Here is a 16,994-nt window from a genome sequence, read left to right on the forward strand (position 1 = left end):
TTCCCCCCCTCCCCCCCACTAAATGAGACGTGGCTCTCGAGGTCTCCTGGTCTGTATCTGCTCATGACCAGCTGAGAATCAACTGTGCCAAGTTTCAGCGCATAGTCACAAAGTGCAAGGTGTCATGCACTAACAAACTAGCTATTAGCGATAAACTGAAAAACAGATTTCCATGCGGTTTTCACCTATAAAAAGAGTGATTCTTGAGGCAGATAAATATAAATAAAATAAAAACATAGGTTTTAGACTGCCAGTGTTAATTCTATGATAATAATGTAATTATTTGGGAAATGTGTGTAGTCTAATATGTATTGATATTGTCAGCATTTTCATAGACGTTCAGCCCTTCCTAATTAAACGATCTATTGGTGTATTTAGGAAGTGGCTTTCAAAAAGGTAACACACTGAAAGTTTCTTTCGTACCTATTTATAATGTATTGGATGTATAATTTGTATGTTTCTAAACAAATTATGAGTTTATCATATACGTTTTTTTAATTTTGGGAAATTGGCCTGATGACAGTAACAAAGAATCATGGAAATAATGGTTTAAAGAAAAATATATGGTAATATGATTCTAAAAATGGCCCAATCTCAGTATAAACATTAGGATTATTAATATATTCAATAAAATAAAAGTGCGAAATTCTCTCTGCCTCTGTGCCTCAAGCCGTGACGTCATCAATCCATGACATATTTCTTTGAGCAGCATAGTCAGCCTCATTGACCGTAATCCACAGGTACGTTCTCACCAAAGAGTTGCGAGGTTTAAAAAAAATTCGGCATTAAACATTTATTAATTACGTCTAAAAAATATTATTACACGATATTAAGTAAATATTTATTTGTTATTATACATAGGTATAGATATTGCTACATAATACGATATTTCACTAAAAATCTTTTTTAATTAATTGGCTGAATGGAACTATCATTGCCATGTTGCCAGTCGTAAACAGAAAAAATAAAATAAAAAATACGCCGGCCCAGTATTTTCACTCAAAATTTACATGTATCTATAACAACCGTGTGAGAGTTTGTGTATAAAATGAGTTATCGTGATTAATTTTTGTAATGTACCTATTTATTATAATCGCTAATGTGCTGAATTAACAATATCATTCAGGTTCAAGGGAAAATTCGTAACTGTAAGTACCTATGTAAAGTAATATATTCGTGTGTAAAGTACTCATGTAAACAATATCTACCACACTACCATCAACTAAACCGTGACGTCACAAACGACCGCGACGCGTTTTCGCGCGAGGTTTAAAGTAGCTATAAAAAATGAAATTAGGGTCATTGCGCTAGTTTTCGTCCGGCTCTAGTTTTCGACCACTTGACGAAATTTGAATATAAACCTTCATTGCTGAACAAATTTGGACTTACAATCTTTAATATCTAAACAATTTATCTATCTACATAAAAATTATATTTCGCAAGTAGCAAATTATAAATGAAATGTATTATTTACTAATCCGTCAAGTGGACGGAAACTGACACCGGACGGTAAACTGACGCAATAGGCCTGATGACAAATTTTGAAATCCCTTTTATTATTGTCGGTACACTTGTATTGGTTCCGAAAAACACAATATTTCAGCTATACTCATAAGATTTAACATAAATAATTGCATTTTATTATAGCTAGTTTAAAACTCGCGCGAAAATGCCTCGCACGACATTTGTGACGTCACTATTTAGTTGGTGGTAGGGTGGTAGACATTGTTTACATACTTACAGTTACGAATTTCCCTTAAATCCGAATGATATTGTTATTTCAGCACCATATATTACGATTAGGGATGATAAATACATTACAAAAATTTATCACAATAACTCATTTTAGACAAAAACTCTCACACGGTTGCAGTTTAAGATGAATTATTTCGATCCGTGTAAATTTTGAGTGAAAATCACCGAACGCCGGTTTTACTTTTTAATTTTTCATTTTTTCTAGTTACGACAGCCAACATGGCAATGATAGTTCCATTCAGCCAAATAATTAAAAAAGTTTGTTTGTGAAATATCGTATTATTTAGCATTTTATTTAGATAATAACAAATAGATATCTCCTTTATATCGTGTAATAATATTTTTTGGACGTAATAAATGTTTAGTGGCGAAATAACATTTTTTTTGCACCTTCGAACTCTTTGGTGAGAACGTATGGATTTCGGTCAATGAGGTTGTCTATGTTGCTCTAAGAAATATGTTATAGATTGATGACGTCACTGTTTGGAACGCTTCTGATTGGCGTTTCAGTAATAATGGCCGATTGGAGAATTTTGCAGTTTTATTTTATTGAATATATTAATAATCCTTCAGTTTACATATACTGAGATTGGGCCATTTTTTAGAATCATATTAACATATATGTTTCTTTGAAACCATTATTTCCGTGATTCTTTGCTACTTGCAACAGGCCTATTACCCTATTTATGTTAAAACTTACGAGTATAGCTGAAATATTGTGTTATTCGGAACCAATACAAGTGTACCGACAATATTAAAATGTATTTCAAAATTGTCCTCTCTTAAATTTATTCTAAGCTTAATAGCATCGTTCGCAGACGTTTCAGCTTGTTAAAATTATATTAGTATGGGTACTACATCGTAACTGGTGAATTTCCAATATGACTTGGAACTCCGGTAGCCGTTTAAGAAGTGTAACGCTCTTACGGTAGATGTCGTTAGGGTCCCCTAGACCCATATGGTGGAAAGATTGGCTTGGATGAGATTTTGGCGGCTCAGATGGCAGGGCGCTGGAGTATCGATCCAGAGGCCGTGAGTTCAAGTCTCAACCGAGACAGTAATTTTTCCACTTCTAAATTTATAATTGGTCCTAAAATATATTTGAACTGTATATCTAGACATAGGTGGTGAAACGGAAGATGAATTTGAAATGATGTTAACAAAGTTTCGAGCCTTAACGAACAGTAAAAACATGACTACACCTCGGTCAAAAGCTGTTGATAAAAAAAAGAAAGAGGGCAATGTAGCGGAAGCAATGGGATCTTCGACGATGTTTCAACTGGTTAGTATTTTATAGATTATTTGGCCTCATCAGCCCGCCATCTGATATCTAGAATCCAATAGGACCAACATCTGCAACTAAAATATAATTACAATCAACCGAGTAATAAACTCAAAAAAATATACATAAAAAAAAACCAACATTCTAACAAATTATTTACTACTACTACTACTACTACTACTACTTAATGGCGCAGCGACCCAAAATGAGTCTTTGCCTCCGACACGAGTACACGCCAATTGTCTCGATCCTTTGCCATCTCCTGCCAGTTATCGGCATGGAGATCGCGCAAGTCTGCTTAACAAATTATTTAACTACAATATTTAAGTGAGAATGTTTATTACATGTTTACTACATATGTACGTGATAATCATCAAAATCGGCCATATACAGTAGCTATCAAAAGTATTTTGACAAACGAACTTCTTTCAATATGTTTATGAATAGGGTATATATTTAAACATTACGTTACGATCATATCTTATTCACCCTTCATTTGTTACGTTTCTACTTAGATTACTAAAACTAAACAACAGACTTAGAATTAAAACTGATAATTTGCGCTACAGGTAGATCAAAAGTATTTTGACACTTTAATGAAATGCTTTTGCTGAACTGGCAAGACGGTTAAAAAAAAACATTTCATTAATATTTAATGGCATATCCTCTGGCCTTCCTCACAGCAGTAAATCGAGACGGCATAGAGTCCCCTAACTTCTGTATATGATCAAATAGTATGTTCGCCCATTCTGACTGAAGACCTTGGAAAAAACCCCATTGTTTGAATTACTTCTGCACCTCACACTGGACGATCCCACGCTTTCTATAAAAGCTCTATAGCATTCAGTTCAGTACCTTGACTAGGCCACTCAAAAACCTAGATTTTTTTGCATTAAAGAAGCCTTTACATGACCGGATTTGTGTTTGAGGTCGTTATCATGCTGAAAAACCCAGCGAAGTGGCATATTTTCTTTTGTATATGGTATCATTTGTGTATAGAGTAAATTTTCATATACATATCGATCCATTATCCCATCAATTCGTACGAGAGGCCCGACTCCATGGCGAGAAAAATATCGCCAAGTCATTACGTTAGGGCCACCAATGCCACCAGGCTAGACTGGGTGGGTACCTGGTATCGCACAACGTGTCTTTTGTTATTAGGACGACGCACATACTTGATACCATCCGACGACATTAAATTAAACTTGATTTCGTCACTCCATAAAGTTTTTGAACAATCGGAACTTGTCCACAACTTGTCACGAATCGCGAATGCTAATTGGGATACCTTATTCTTTGCTGAAATATGTATATTTTTTTAATGGGCGTCGATCATGTAATCCATGCTCTATTAAGAGTAGTTTAATAGTAAAAACAACAACCTTTACGTTATAGTTTTTTTTTTAGTTAATTTTTAATTGTTACGGTACGCTTCCATGGGTGTTCAACTGAAATCTTTTTTATTACACGATCAGTTATAGAAGTAGTTTTTCGAGGACAACCGTTTCTTTATTTGTGATGCAGTTTCGAGCCTTGAACTGCTTATTCCATAGCAATCGAATACAGAAATCAGATGCAGTGATACACCAAAAGTCCGCGAACCCTCAGCTTGCTACTTATCTTTCTAAATTGCAGCCGCACCAGCTTGCTTGAAATCGTTCGAATATGCTTTATGTTTGGCATATTAAGAGAAGTATTCAGATGTAATTACTTCCAAAATATTTAAATTCTGCAACTCTGTTCTCAAAAAAATTGTAAAAAAGAACCGTGTCAAAATACTTTTGAACCAGTTAATTGTCATTTTTTGGTGCCAAGTTTATATTTTTATTCGATGAAACTAAGCTTTTTACGTGTTTCAAGGAGCTTTTAAGCCATTGATTAATCATTAAAATATCATAACTACATTTGAAAACACTAATCTGTTTCATACAATACCAAAGTTATTATCATTGTCAAAATACTTTTGGTCGCTACTGTAACACCATAACCTTCTATTGCTCCACTCTGTCGGGGACGGCACGGCTACCATGAGATGACATTTGACGTTTATGCTATAGCGACTGCGTTAACTCGATCGCACCAATACATCTGTGCGAGCTAGATGGACTGCTATCGAGTTCAGGCAGTCGCTATCGTAAAACCAAGTATGTGAAAATATATATCATCAAGACCATGTGATGAAGCGCCTGCATTGTGTTATCCATGTGTGTACCTGTGTACACTATGTACTGAGTTACTGACTGGTATAATACAAGTGCAGAATAGGTACAGAATATTATACTTAACATCTTAATGTTTTTCAAAGGACTTAACACTAGAGCTACTGGCAGACTTCTTTGCTCTGCCGAAATTCAATCGAGGGTTTGTCGTAGACTCATTAAAGAGTTTTACATTCAACCAGCCAGCGATAGCGCTTACAACAGTTATTAAAAGCAAGCACTGCATACAGAACATACACTTGATACTATGTCAATCAGAATTTAGCAATTGGGCGCAAGCATATGAAGAAACTCAACATGAAAATGAATTGTTAGATGAGTAAGTATTCCTTCTTATAATAAAAGAAAATATGAAGAAGTTCCGTTTTTTCTTAAATGTCAAATAAAACCATATTCGGGTAAGTCCGTAGCATTATCGATTGTCGTGAGTTATGAGTGATTTTCGGAACTACCAGAGTATCTACCTAACAATTTGTATGTATACCAAATTGTACATATTGACTGTATAATTTTCTAGACCAGTGGAGAAAGTATATGGGGAGGCGGAGATAGTCGAGATCGTAAAAGAAATTGATGAAATGGACGGCGAGGATTATGAAAGCTTAAATCCGGAGTTTAGATCTCTATATGTCACCCATGGTTTGGAAACAAGAAGGAAAAAGTTTTTGGAGAAGACTGGGTATGTATAATTGAAAAGTTAAAAGTGTATATTCATCTCTTTGGGGTCGTCCAGAAATCATGTGATCATATTTGTCCTATTATTGACTCCCTCTCCCCCTTGGTGATATTTGATGATTTTAACGCAACCCCCCTCCCCTGCCACAAGATCACGTGATAATTATAGAATGTTTTTTTTGGGTAAACGCATATAAAATAGAGCGGATTATTTGATCTAATTAAATTATTGAGTATATAATATTGTTGTTTTAACCTTTCCCGCTTTGAAAAAAAAATTACACGTGATATCTGCTCTGACCCCCCTCCCCCATCGTGATCATTCGTGATATTTTTCTAACCCCCACCCCCCTCTAAACGATCACATGATTTCTGGACGACCCCTTTATTATACCTTTATTTTTTTTATTCATGTATAGCAAGCTTTAAAAGCAATTCTTGTATAATATATTTATTCGAAACGGCGAAACGGCTCTAACGATTTCGATGAAATTTACTATATGGGGGTTTTCGGGGGCGAACAATCGATCTAGCTTATCTTTGGGAAAACGCGCATTTTTGAGTTATTATATGATTTACGAGCAAAGCTCGGTCTCCCAGATATTGTACCTAAAATTATTAGGTGGAAGATTAGTTTTTGTGACATTTATAATATACATTCAATAACAATTTAGTACCTATTGTTGCAAATATTTATCTTTATAAAGGAATAAATAATATTAGGGAATATTAGGCAAAGCTCTGCGTAGGTGGCACAACTAGCACATACAGCAAACAAACATCAATGACACATCATGCGTCACTACGTCAATCACATGGCCTACCGTGAAACACGACAATCGAAAGTTCGGTTTCTGCCTCTCTATCACTCTTGCATATTCGAGCGATAAAGAGACAGATAACTAAATTTAGATTTTCGCGTTTACCGGTAGGCCCTTGTTAACAAACCGCCTTGCTTGATGCATCAATGTAATATTTTATTGTCTGTGAAAAATTGTCAAATAACAGTTTAAGGCACAGTATGTATAAGTTAGTCTATGAATTTACTGCTGCACTCTGGCGGCAGAACATTGCAGTAATATCCCCTATTGGTTGTAAACTAATAGTCTGTTCGAGATCCTGAAAACGGTGAAAAATAAAGATACTACTCCTAAAAATACGTGTGATACCTAATTAGATTCGTCATGATGTCTACAAAAATGTATTCGAAGCGTGTATTAGCACACAAAAAATATCAAAAGTTATAAACAAAAAAAGGGGGGGAAAAGTATTTATTTTTTATTTCCCCAATATCAAAAAGTATTAATTTTTAAGAAACCAAAATTAATATTATAAAAGAGGAGGATATTTCCAATCAAACATTCCATACTTGCAGAACTGTATCGCCATTATTTATACTTTTTATTCAACGCCGAACACAGCCCTCCGCGCCTCATTTTAGAGAAACGCGCGCGGCGTGAAAAAACGATTACGTAACATTAAACATAATTTTAAAGGTATTAAATATTTATTGAAAATTAAAAAAAAATATGGTGTATTTAAAACATGTCTACACATGTAATACTTTAACACATGTAATAATTTATCTTAAAGTTATTTTTTCAACAAGTTAGGCAATTGTTAATGAACTAAATTTTCTAGAAATTCCTTCTTTATTGAAAACGAAAAAAATGTATAAATAACTATCGTAAAATTTTCTCGCTTTCTAAAACTCTTCTCATATACATGCTTAATAAGATCACATTGTAAAAGTTTTCATAAAGTTAATACTTTGCTTAAAATAAGTTTTAGAATAACATAGAAAATTGACCAAAAACGAAAAATCAAGGTAAAATTGTAAAATATAAAACAATATTATAACCAAACTATAAATTTTTTGAGAACTTTTATAACGTGATCTAATTAAACATGTATATGAGAAGGGCTCTTGAAAGCGACAAAATTTTACGATAGTTATTTATACATTTTTTATCGTTTTCAATAAAGAAGGAAGTTTGAGAAAATTTTGCTAATTAACAATTGGCTAACTTGTTGAAAAAATAATTTTGAGATTAATTTCTACAAGTATTACATTTGTTGACATGTTTTAAATACACGACTTTTTTTTAAATTTTTGAATGAATATTTAATGCAGTTACAATTATATTTAATGTTACGTTATCGCTTTTTCACGCCGCGCGCTTTTCCCGAAAATGAGGCGCGGAGGGCTGTGTTCACAGTCTGTTCGAGATCCTGAAAACGGTGAAAAATAGAGATACTACTCCTAAAAACATGCGTGATACCTCATTAGATTCGTCATGATGCCTAAAAAAATGTATTCGAAGCGTGTATTAGCACACAAAAAATATCAAAAGTTATAAACAAAAAAAGGGGGGGAAAAGTAGTTATTTTTTATTTCTCCAATATCTCAAAAAGTATTAATATTTAAGAAACTAAAATTAATATTATAAAAGAGGAGGATATTTCCAATAAAACATTCTATACTTGCAGAACTGTATCTCCATTATTTAAACTTTTTATTCAACGCTGAACACAGCCCTCCGCGCCTCATTTTCGGGAAACGCGCGTGGCGTGAAAAAGCGATTTCTAACATTAAATATAATTTTAAATGCATTAAATATTCATTCAAAAATTTAAAAAAAAATCGTGTATTTAAAACATGTCAACAAATGTAATACTTGTAGAAATATATCTTAAAGTTATTTATTCAACAAGTTAGGCAATTGTTAATTAACAATATTTTCTCAAACTTCCTTCTTTATTGAAAAGGAAAAAAATGTATAATAACTATCGTAAAATTTTGTCGCCTTTTAGAGCTCTTCTCATATACATTCTTAATAAGATCACGTTATAAAAGTTCTAAAAAAATTAATAGTTTGGTTATAATGTTGTTCTAAGTTTTACAATTTTACCTTGATTTTTCGATTTTTGACAATTTTCTATGTTATTATAAAACTTATTTTAAGCAAAGTATTAACTTTATTAAAACTTTTATAATGTGATCTTATTAAGCATGTATATGAAAAGGTCTCTAAAGAGCGAAATAATTTTACGATAGTTATTTATACATTTTTTTTCGTTTTCAATAAAGAAGGAAGTTCGAGATAATTTTGTTAATTAATAATTGCCTAACTTGTTGTTAAAATAACTTTAAGATAAATTTCTACAACTAGTACTTTTGTTGACATGTGTTCAATACACCATATATTTTTTTAATTTTTCAATGAAGATTTAATACCTTTAAAATTATATTTAATGTTACGTAATCGCTTTTTCACGCCACGCGCGTTTCCCGAAAATGAGGCGCGGAGGGCTGTGTTCAGCGTTGAATAAAAAGTATAAATAATGGAGATAAAGTTCTGCAAGTATGGAATGTTTTATCGGAAATATTCTCCTCTTTTATAATGTTAATTTTGGTTTCTTAAATGTTAATACTTTTTGAGATATAGGGGAAATAAAAAATATCTACTTTTTTCCTCCTTTTTTTGTTTATAACTTTTGATATTTTTGTGTGCTAATACACGCTTCGAATACATTTTTCTAGGCATCATGACGAATCTAATGAGGTATCACACGTATTTTTAGGAGTAGTATCTCTATTTTTCACCTTTTCAGGATCTCGAACAGACTATCAGCGTTGAATAAAAAGCATAAATAATGGAGATACAGTTCTGCAAGTATAGAATGTTTGATTGGATATATCCTCGTATTTTATAATATTAATTTTGGTTTCTTAAATATTAATACTTTTTGAGATATTGTTGAAATAAAAAATATCTACTTTTTTCCCTCTTTTTTTGTTTATAACTTTTGATATTTTTGGTATGCTAATACACGCTTCGAATACATTTTTCTAGACATCTTGACGAATCGAATGAGGTATCACGCATATTTTTAGCAGTAGTATCTCTATTTTTCACCGTTTTCAGGATCTCGAACAGACTATAAATGTATTCTTCTGCTAGGTTTGTCAAAACTGAAGTAAAAACAGAGGGCAGTGCTAAAGGTAAGTCTAAAACATAGTTACGATACAAAATCAAGTATTATAGTAAATAACTACAGCATCCTTGTAACATGAGGCAAGGTGTAATTAAATGAAATAAGTAGGTGTATTTAATATGTTCTTAAAAAAAGTTACTATGAACAACATACTAATATTACTAATAAAGTGTTTTTTCTTGCGCGCCTATTAATTTGCAGGGTCGGCAGTTCTCGTAAAAAGTTCAACAGTTGATCACAAAAAGACAAAAAAAGATGAAAAGGGTAAGTACGTTGGTTTCATTAATTATATCGAAAATACGAGTATTTAAAAGAAAATAAAATTTGTTAATATATATATATATATATATGTCGCAGACCGTCTATTATGAAATTATGACGGCTGCGTTTGATGGAATGTCAAGTATTGAAACAGTCAAATGCTTGAGTGTGTTTGGCTGCGATACAGTGACTTTTATTTGAATGACCCGAACAGCTGTTTTAATGGATTGGTTCCTGGCTGATTCTGATGACAGCCCAAAAATGGGCTGGCATCCTGAGTGGAACCGGCAGTCAGATTTGAATTGGAAAAGTGTCGCGGTCAAGCTCACTGCATTCCTATATTTTATATTTTTATGAATTGTATAGTTTTAGCTATGGCGTACATCGAGTATCTTTAATTTACGTGATCATTGATCCGTATCTGTCATATAGTTGGTCAAACCAATTTGTCAGTCAGTAAGAACCAGGAAAACTTATACTCATCCTTTTCTTTTGGGTGCTAGTACTCGTGTAAGACAAAGATAGTATGATTCTCTCTGTCTACGATTGAAATGAGACAGTCCTTTGACAAACTATAGTTGGTCAATCCAAATTAGTCAGTAAATAAGAAAAAAAAACTATACTCATCCTTTTCTTTTGGGTGCTAGTATAGGGTTGCCATAGGTGTGGGGACTCAGACCGGGACATTTAAAGAATAATCGGCCAAGAGCATGTCGGGCCATGCTCAGTGTAGGGTTTCGTAGTTTCCATTCTGTCAAAATATGCCAAATGGGGGCTAATAGTAGGTAAGTATCATGTAAGTACATTACAAGCATAAGGGAGTACTTTTACTAAGAAAAGAAGATTTTTTGCAATAACTCAAAACAGACTGGACCGATCATGTTCGCTATAGTTTTCATTGAAAGTACATATTTATTAAGCTTTTGTTTCACGATTTTTTTTCATATTTTTTGGACCCATTGTTCAAAAGTTAGAGAGGGGGGGACACATTTTCTTTTCTTTTGGAGCGATTATTTCCGAAAAGACCCTTATTCGTTTTGAAAGACCTATCCAACGATACCCCACACTATTGGGACAAAACAAAAAAAAAATCAAAAAAAGCATTTTGTATGGGAGCGTGCCCAACCCAAAAAAATATTTTTTATAGTTTTTCTTTTACCGTTCTGTAACAATGCATGAATTATGTATCCAAATTGCAGCGTTCTAGCACTAACGACCACGGAGCAAAGCCTCGGACAGACAGACAGACATGGCGAAACTATAAGGGTTTCTAGGTGACTACGAAACCCTAAAAAGTAATAAATGTAGAAAAAAAGGAACTTTTATTACAACAATAGGTAACTTAAAAGCCCTTGCCTAAACACAAAACAACTTTTAACACAGTCATTAAATGCCAGCAACCCGCCAGTCGGGTTCTCTGTTTGTAGTCGCTTTTCGCTACAAAGCGGAAAATACATTGCATTTTTTTATATTTTACCTTGATTTTTCGTTTTTTGTTGATTTTCAATGTTATTCTAAAATTTATTTTGATCTTATTACGGGAGAAGGGCTTTAGAAAGTAAAAAAAATATGATAGTTGTTTTACCAATTTTGTTTAGTTTTCAATAAAGAAGGAAGTACGAGAAAATTTTATTACTTAACAATTGCTTAACTTGTTAAAAAAAGAACTTTAAGATAAATTTCTACAAGTAGTACATTTTCTGACATGTTTAAAATACACCATATTTTTTTTTCAAATTTTTTTATGAATATTTAATACCTTTAAAATGATATTTAATGTTACGTACGCGCTTTTTCACGCCGCGCGCGTTTCCTGAAAATGAGGCGCGGAGGTCTGTGTTCAGCGTTCAATAAAAAGTATAAATAATGGAGATAGAGTTCTGCAAGTATAGACTTTTTATAGGAAATATCCTCCACTTTTATAATATTAATTTGGTTTCTTAAATATGAATACTTTTTGAGATATTGGGGAAACAAGAAATATCTACTTTTTCCCCCTTTTTTTGTTTAATAACTTTGATATTTTTTGTGTGCTAATAAACGCATCCAATGCATTTTTCTATAGACAACATTACGAATCTAATGAGGTATCACACGTATTTTTAGGAGTAGTATCTCTATTTTTCACCGTTTTCAGTTTCTCGAGTAGACTAAATCTGTTGACACTGTTAACGTAAATTCGTAAAAAGTGAACGGACAAGTGTCAGCGCTTACATCATTTTATCCACATACGATTAGCCTAGCTAGTTAGACTAGTCATGTTTATTGTTGGACTGTTGGATATGTATATTTAGCAAGTCCAGCCCCCTACTAAGTAAATAGTTACTATGATCTTTAAAACCGGGACAATTTGCTTATCGGCCGGGACACCGGGACACCATGCTTCAAACCGGGACATGTCCCGGCGTACCGGGACGTATGGCAACCCTATGCTAGTACTAGTGTAAGACAAAGATATTATGGTTCTCTCTGTCTATGTTTGAAATGGGACAGTTCTTTGACAAACTATATTTTCAAGACAGGCAAAATCCATAACGCATCCGTTACATAAACAAGAGGAAAATCCAGCTGTATAATACATGTATACATTACAAATATCAAAAACAACTAGCAGGCTTTTAACTAGATTTGCAAGTTATTTTTATATTTCATCTACACACATAAACCCTCTATGATGCCTTTAAAATCCTTATATAATGGCCAACATTAAGATAAACTGTTGTGTTACAGCAAATTTCTTACGTGTTATAATGTTGTAAAAGCTTCATTACTATATCAAAATCGATTTGTTGATCACATTCAAATTTCGAACATCTCTGAAAAAAAGCAATTTGATTTCACCTCTATTCTAATATCTAGGTTTTTTATTCGAGATGAAATGTTAATTGCATACAATTTTGACAAATCTTGCATGTTAGTTGTTATTATCGAACTATATGGCAATCGACCCCAACTCTAGTTTGTCTCTGAATTAAAAAAAAAATTGCCGTCATTTGACGTACAGTTTATCTTTTAATTAGTTTGTAAGTAAAAATATAATTTGTTTTGTTGTTTTTAAAGTAACTATAGCAAAAGTTTCGTGTAAAATGTGCGTTAAAGATATTTCGGAGACTCCACCTCATTATAGATAAAGCAGTGTATGTTACTGTACATAATTAGGTATTAAAACACTCGTGTGATGCAATTATGAAACTCACTTCGTTCGTTTCATAAACCCACACTCGAGTTTTAATGCCTTTCATTAGGTAGCAGTCACATAAGCTACTATTATTACTTATATTATAGCACAGTTTACTTCTAAATTAATACCTTTGTTATGTACAAATTGTAGGTGCGAAAAATACAAGCGAATACACGGAAATGCTTATGAAATACAACGAGTATTACAAATTGACATATGATAGTTTACTTACTATTGCCAACAATTGGTCATTCGAAGAAGGTGCCGTTGGATTCCCATTGTACGGTTTAAACGGTCATATATTGACTACAGTGCAGAAAAAAACAAAGTTGAAGTCCGAAACGCATATCACACAGGTATGACAATACTTTTTCATTACTCATGCTCTGAAAGAGGGTCATTGTTGTTCTAAAATGTGTGCAGAAAATGATACGTTTCTCCACTAGAGCATTTTAGGTTCCAAGTACGATTTTATTAATCTTTTTACGATAAGCAATTGAAATTTGGGATATTTGACACCCCATTCCATAAATAACGATACTTTTGCCTAAATTGTTAGTTAAAAGTACCCTCAAAAAATACTATAAAAATGTATACTGTCATGTTTAAAAAAAAACAATGGGTTGCACTCCGGGAGTGCCGACAGAAGTGAAAACTCAATGACTAGTCCAAAATGTCTGCAGCACTATGTATAATTGACCTATCTTCCTTTATTAACTCACATTTATAAACGGGTCTAACGCCATCCTCCTTTCTATTGAAAAACTTTAGTTCCGAAATTGCTGGTCAGTGATCTTGTTTAAAATTCGAAATTCAAATTTGTAGCGTTAATTTTTTTAAACTCGAATAGAAATTGTAAAGTTACCTTGGAGACCTCGCATCCAAATATATTTGGTCATGATATTTTGAGTTTTATTCACCAGTACTAGAGTTCACTTTTATTAGCGATTTCATCAAGATGTAGCTTTATTGAATTATATTGGTTGTTTAAAATTCGAATAGAAATTGTAAAGTTACCTTGCAGACCTCGCATCTAAATATATTTGGTCATGATATTTTGAGTTTTATTCACCAGTACTAGAGTTCACTTTTATTAGCGATTTCATCAAGATGTAGCTTTATTGAATTATATTTGAGTGATATAAAGTTAGAATGTAACTGTGAGATCCTCGTATTTCAACCCGTACAAGATTAGAACATTGAGCTTTATTGCTTAATATAAAAGTCCAGTTTTAAATAATTGACCTGATTATGATACGTTATGACCAAAGGTCTTTGGTGAATAACATTGTCCGTGACACATGACGTCAGCGTTACGTTACGCGTTATTACGCGTTACGCTGAATCGAGTTTATAATTTTTTCCCCACCTCAAAAAGTGCTCAGCGCCGCTAAAGAAGTTTTCACTTCAAAAACACATGCATTTTACTTTCGTCGTATTCGAAATGAAAGGTAGAGTGTTTAACTCGGGTGAAAGGCATCATTACAGCCTCGGACTATTGGCGCTCTCACTGCGTTCGAGCGTCAAACTACCTCGGCAAAAATAAGTGCCTTTCATCCCTTGGTTAACAATCTACTATTAATATGTATTTATTTAGCTTATATAATCAGTATTATCACTACACCTTACAAAACAAAGTCCCCCGCGGCGTCTGGCTGTTTGTGTGTTTGTATGTTTGTTCGCGATAAACTCAAAAACTACTGAACGGATTTTCATGCGGTTTCCACCTATTTCTTGATGAAGATTTAGGTGTATAATTTGTTAACCCGTGCGAAGCCGGGGCGGGTCGCTCGTATACCTAAATAAGTCACCGATGAGGTTTTAGTTATTTACGATACAAGTGCGAAAAATAGGAAATTCAAAAGAGTGGCGATAAATTAAAACACGACCGATAGACTGGTCTTATTTTTGTAAAATTCGATTTCTACTGGCAAAGCATATTACTTTTTGGCAACCGGGTTTTTTAACCTAATTAGACCCCGCTGAATCCGATTTTGCCGGTTGCTTGATCGAATTATTGACCGGAAGTGAGATATTTGATATTAAAGGTCCCTTGTTTTAGTTTTTCGTAAATAACTCTTAAACGGTGGCTCATAGCCAAAAATGTTCTACTAGATAAGTAATTTGCATAACATTGCCTACAAGAAAGATTCCGTACAATATTTCGCTAGGAACAATATTTAAAGAGATATTAACGCGGGAAAGTTAATTATAATCACTGCTAAGGTCCCTTTTTGTAGTGTTTCGTAAATAACTCGTAAACGGTGGCCAATATCAAAAAATGTTAAAAGTTAATATCTACACAAAATTTTATACAAAAAAAGTCAATACACTTTTTCGCAGGGGCCAATGTTTAAAAAGATAATAAAGAGGGAAAGTTAATTATAATAAAATCTAAGGTTCCTTGTTTTTATTTTTTCGTTAATAATTTGTAAAGTATGAGTATGACTCAGAGCAAAAAAAATCTTATACATAAATAATAAACATAAAATTTCCTACAAGATACATGTAGAACACTTTTCGCTAGGATAAATATTTAAAAAGACAAAGCAGCGGGAAAATTAATTATAATCAATTTTAAAGTACCTTTTTAGTTTTTTGTAAATAACTCGTAAACGGTGTCCCAGAGCAAAATAGAATTTTAAAAATAAATTATCTACATAAAATTTCCTCCAAAAAACATCTGGAACACTTTTCTCTAGGATCAATATTTAAAACGATATTAAAGGAAGAAAGTTAATTACAATCAGTTCACAGGTCACTTTTTTTTCGTTTTTCGTAAATAACTCCTAAACGGTGGCCCGTCGCAAAACAATATTATAAATAAATATTGAACATAAAATTGTCCACAAAAAAGGTTCTGTACACTTTTTCGCTAGGATCAATATTTAATGAGGTATTAAAGGGGGAAAGTTAATTATAATCAATTCTACACATTATTTAACTTTCCCGCTTTAATAGTTTTTTTTTATGTTGATTATTTATATACAAGAACATTAAGAACCTATTTTGCTATGGGCCACCGTTTACGAGTCATTTACGAAAAACTAAAAATAGGGACCTGGAAATTGATTATTATTAACTTACCCCCTTTAATCCCTCATTAAATATTGATCGTAGCGAAAAAGTGTACAGAACCTTTTTGGTGGAAAATTTTATGTTCAATATTTATGTATAAGTAATATTGTTTTGCAACGGGCCACCGTTTACGAGTTATTTACGAAAAACCAAAAAAAACTGATTGTAATTAATTTTCTTCCTTTAATATCGTTTTTAATATTGATCCTAGAGAAAAGTGTACAGAATGTTTTTGGAGAAAATTTTATGTAGATAATTTATTTTTAAATACCTATTTTGCTATGTGTCACCGTTTACGAGTTATTTACAAAAAACTAAAAAGGGACTTTAAAATTGATTATAATGAACTTACCCGCTACTTTGTCTTTTTAAATATTGATCCTAGCGAAAAGTGTTCTACATTTTACTTGTAGGAAATTTTATGTTTATTATTTATGTGCAAGATTTATTTTTGCTTTGAGTCATACTTTTAAAATTATTAACGAAAAAGTAAAAACAAGGAATCTTAGAATTTATTATAATTAACTTTCCCTCTTTATAG

The 16,994-nt window shown here is 32.7% G+C and overlaps 1 protein-coding gene across 1 annotated transcript in view; it reads left to right on the forward strand.

Annotated features, from left to right (window-relative positions):
- The window catches only part of LOC134790383 (hydrocephalus-inducing protein-like), a 131,374-nt gene that overhangs the window by 32,524 nt on the left and 81,856 nt on the right, over positions 1–16,994 (forward strand). The window contains 6 exon segments of the mRNA XM_063761152.1: positions 2,874–3,037; positions 5,346–5,578; positions 5,777–5,942; positions 7,051–7,096; positions 10,135–10,197; positions 13,526–13,731. Of these exon segments, the coding sequence (XP_063617222.1) occupies positions 2,874–3,037; positions 5,346–5,578; positions 5,777–5,942; positions 7,051–7,096; positions 10,135–10,197; positions 13,526–13,731 (878 nt within the window).

Source organism: Cydia splendana, chromosome 5 (genome assembly GCF_910591565.1).
Source record: "Cydia splendana chromosome 5, ilCydSple1.2, whole genome shotgun sequence".
In the NCBI taxonomy this organism is placed as follows: Eukaryota; Metazoa; Arthropoda; class Insecta; order Lepidoptera; family Tortricidae; genus Cydia; species Cydia splendana.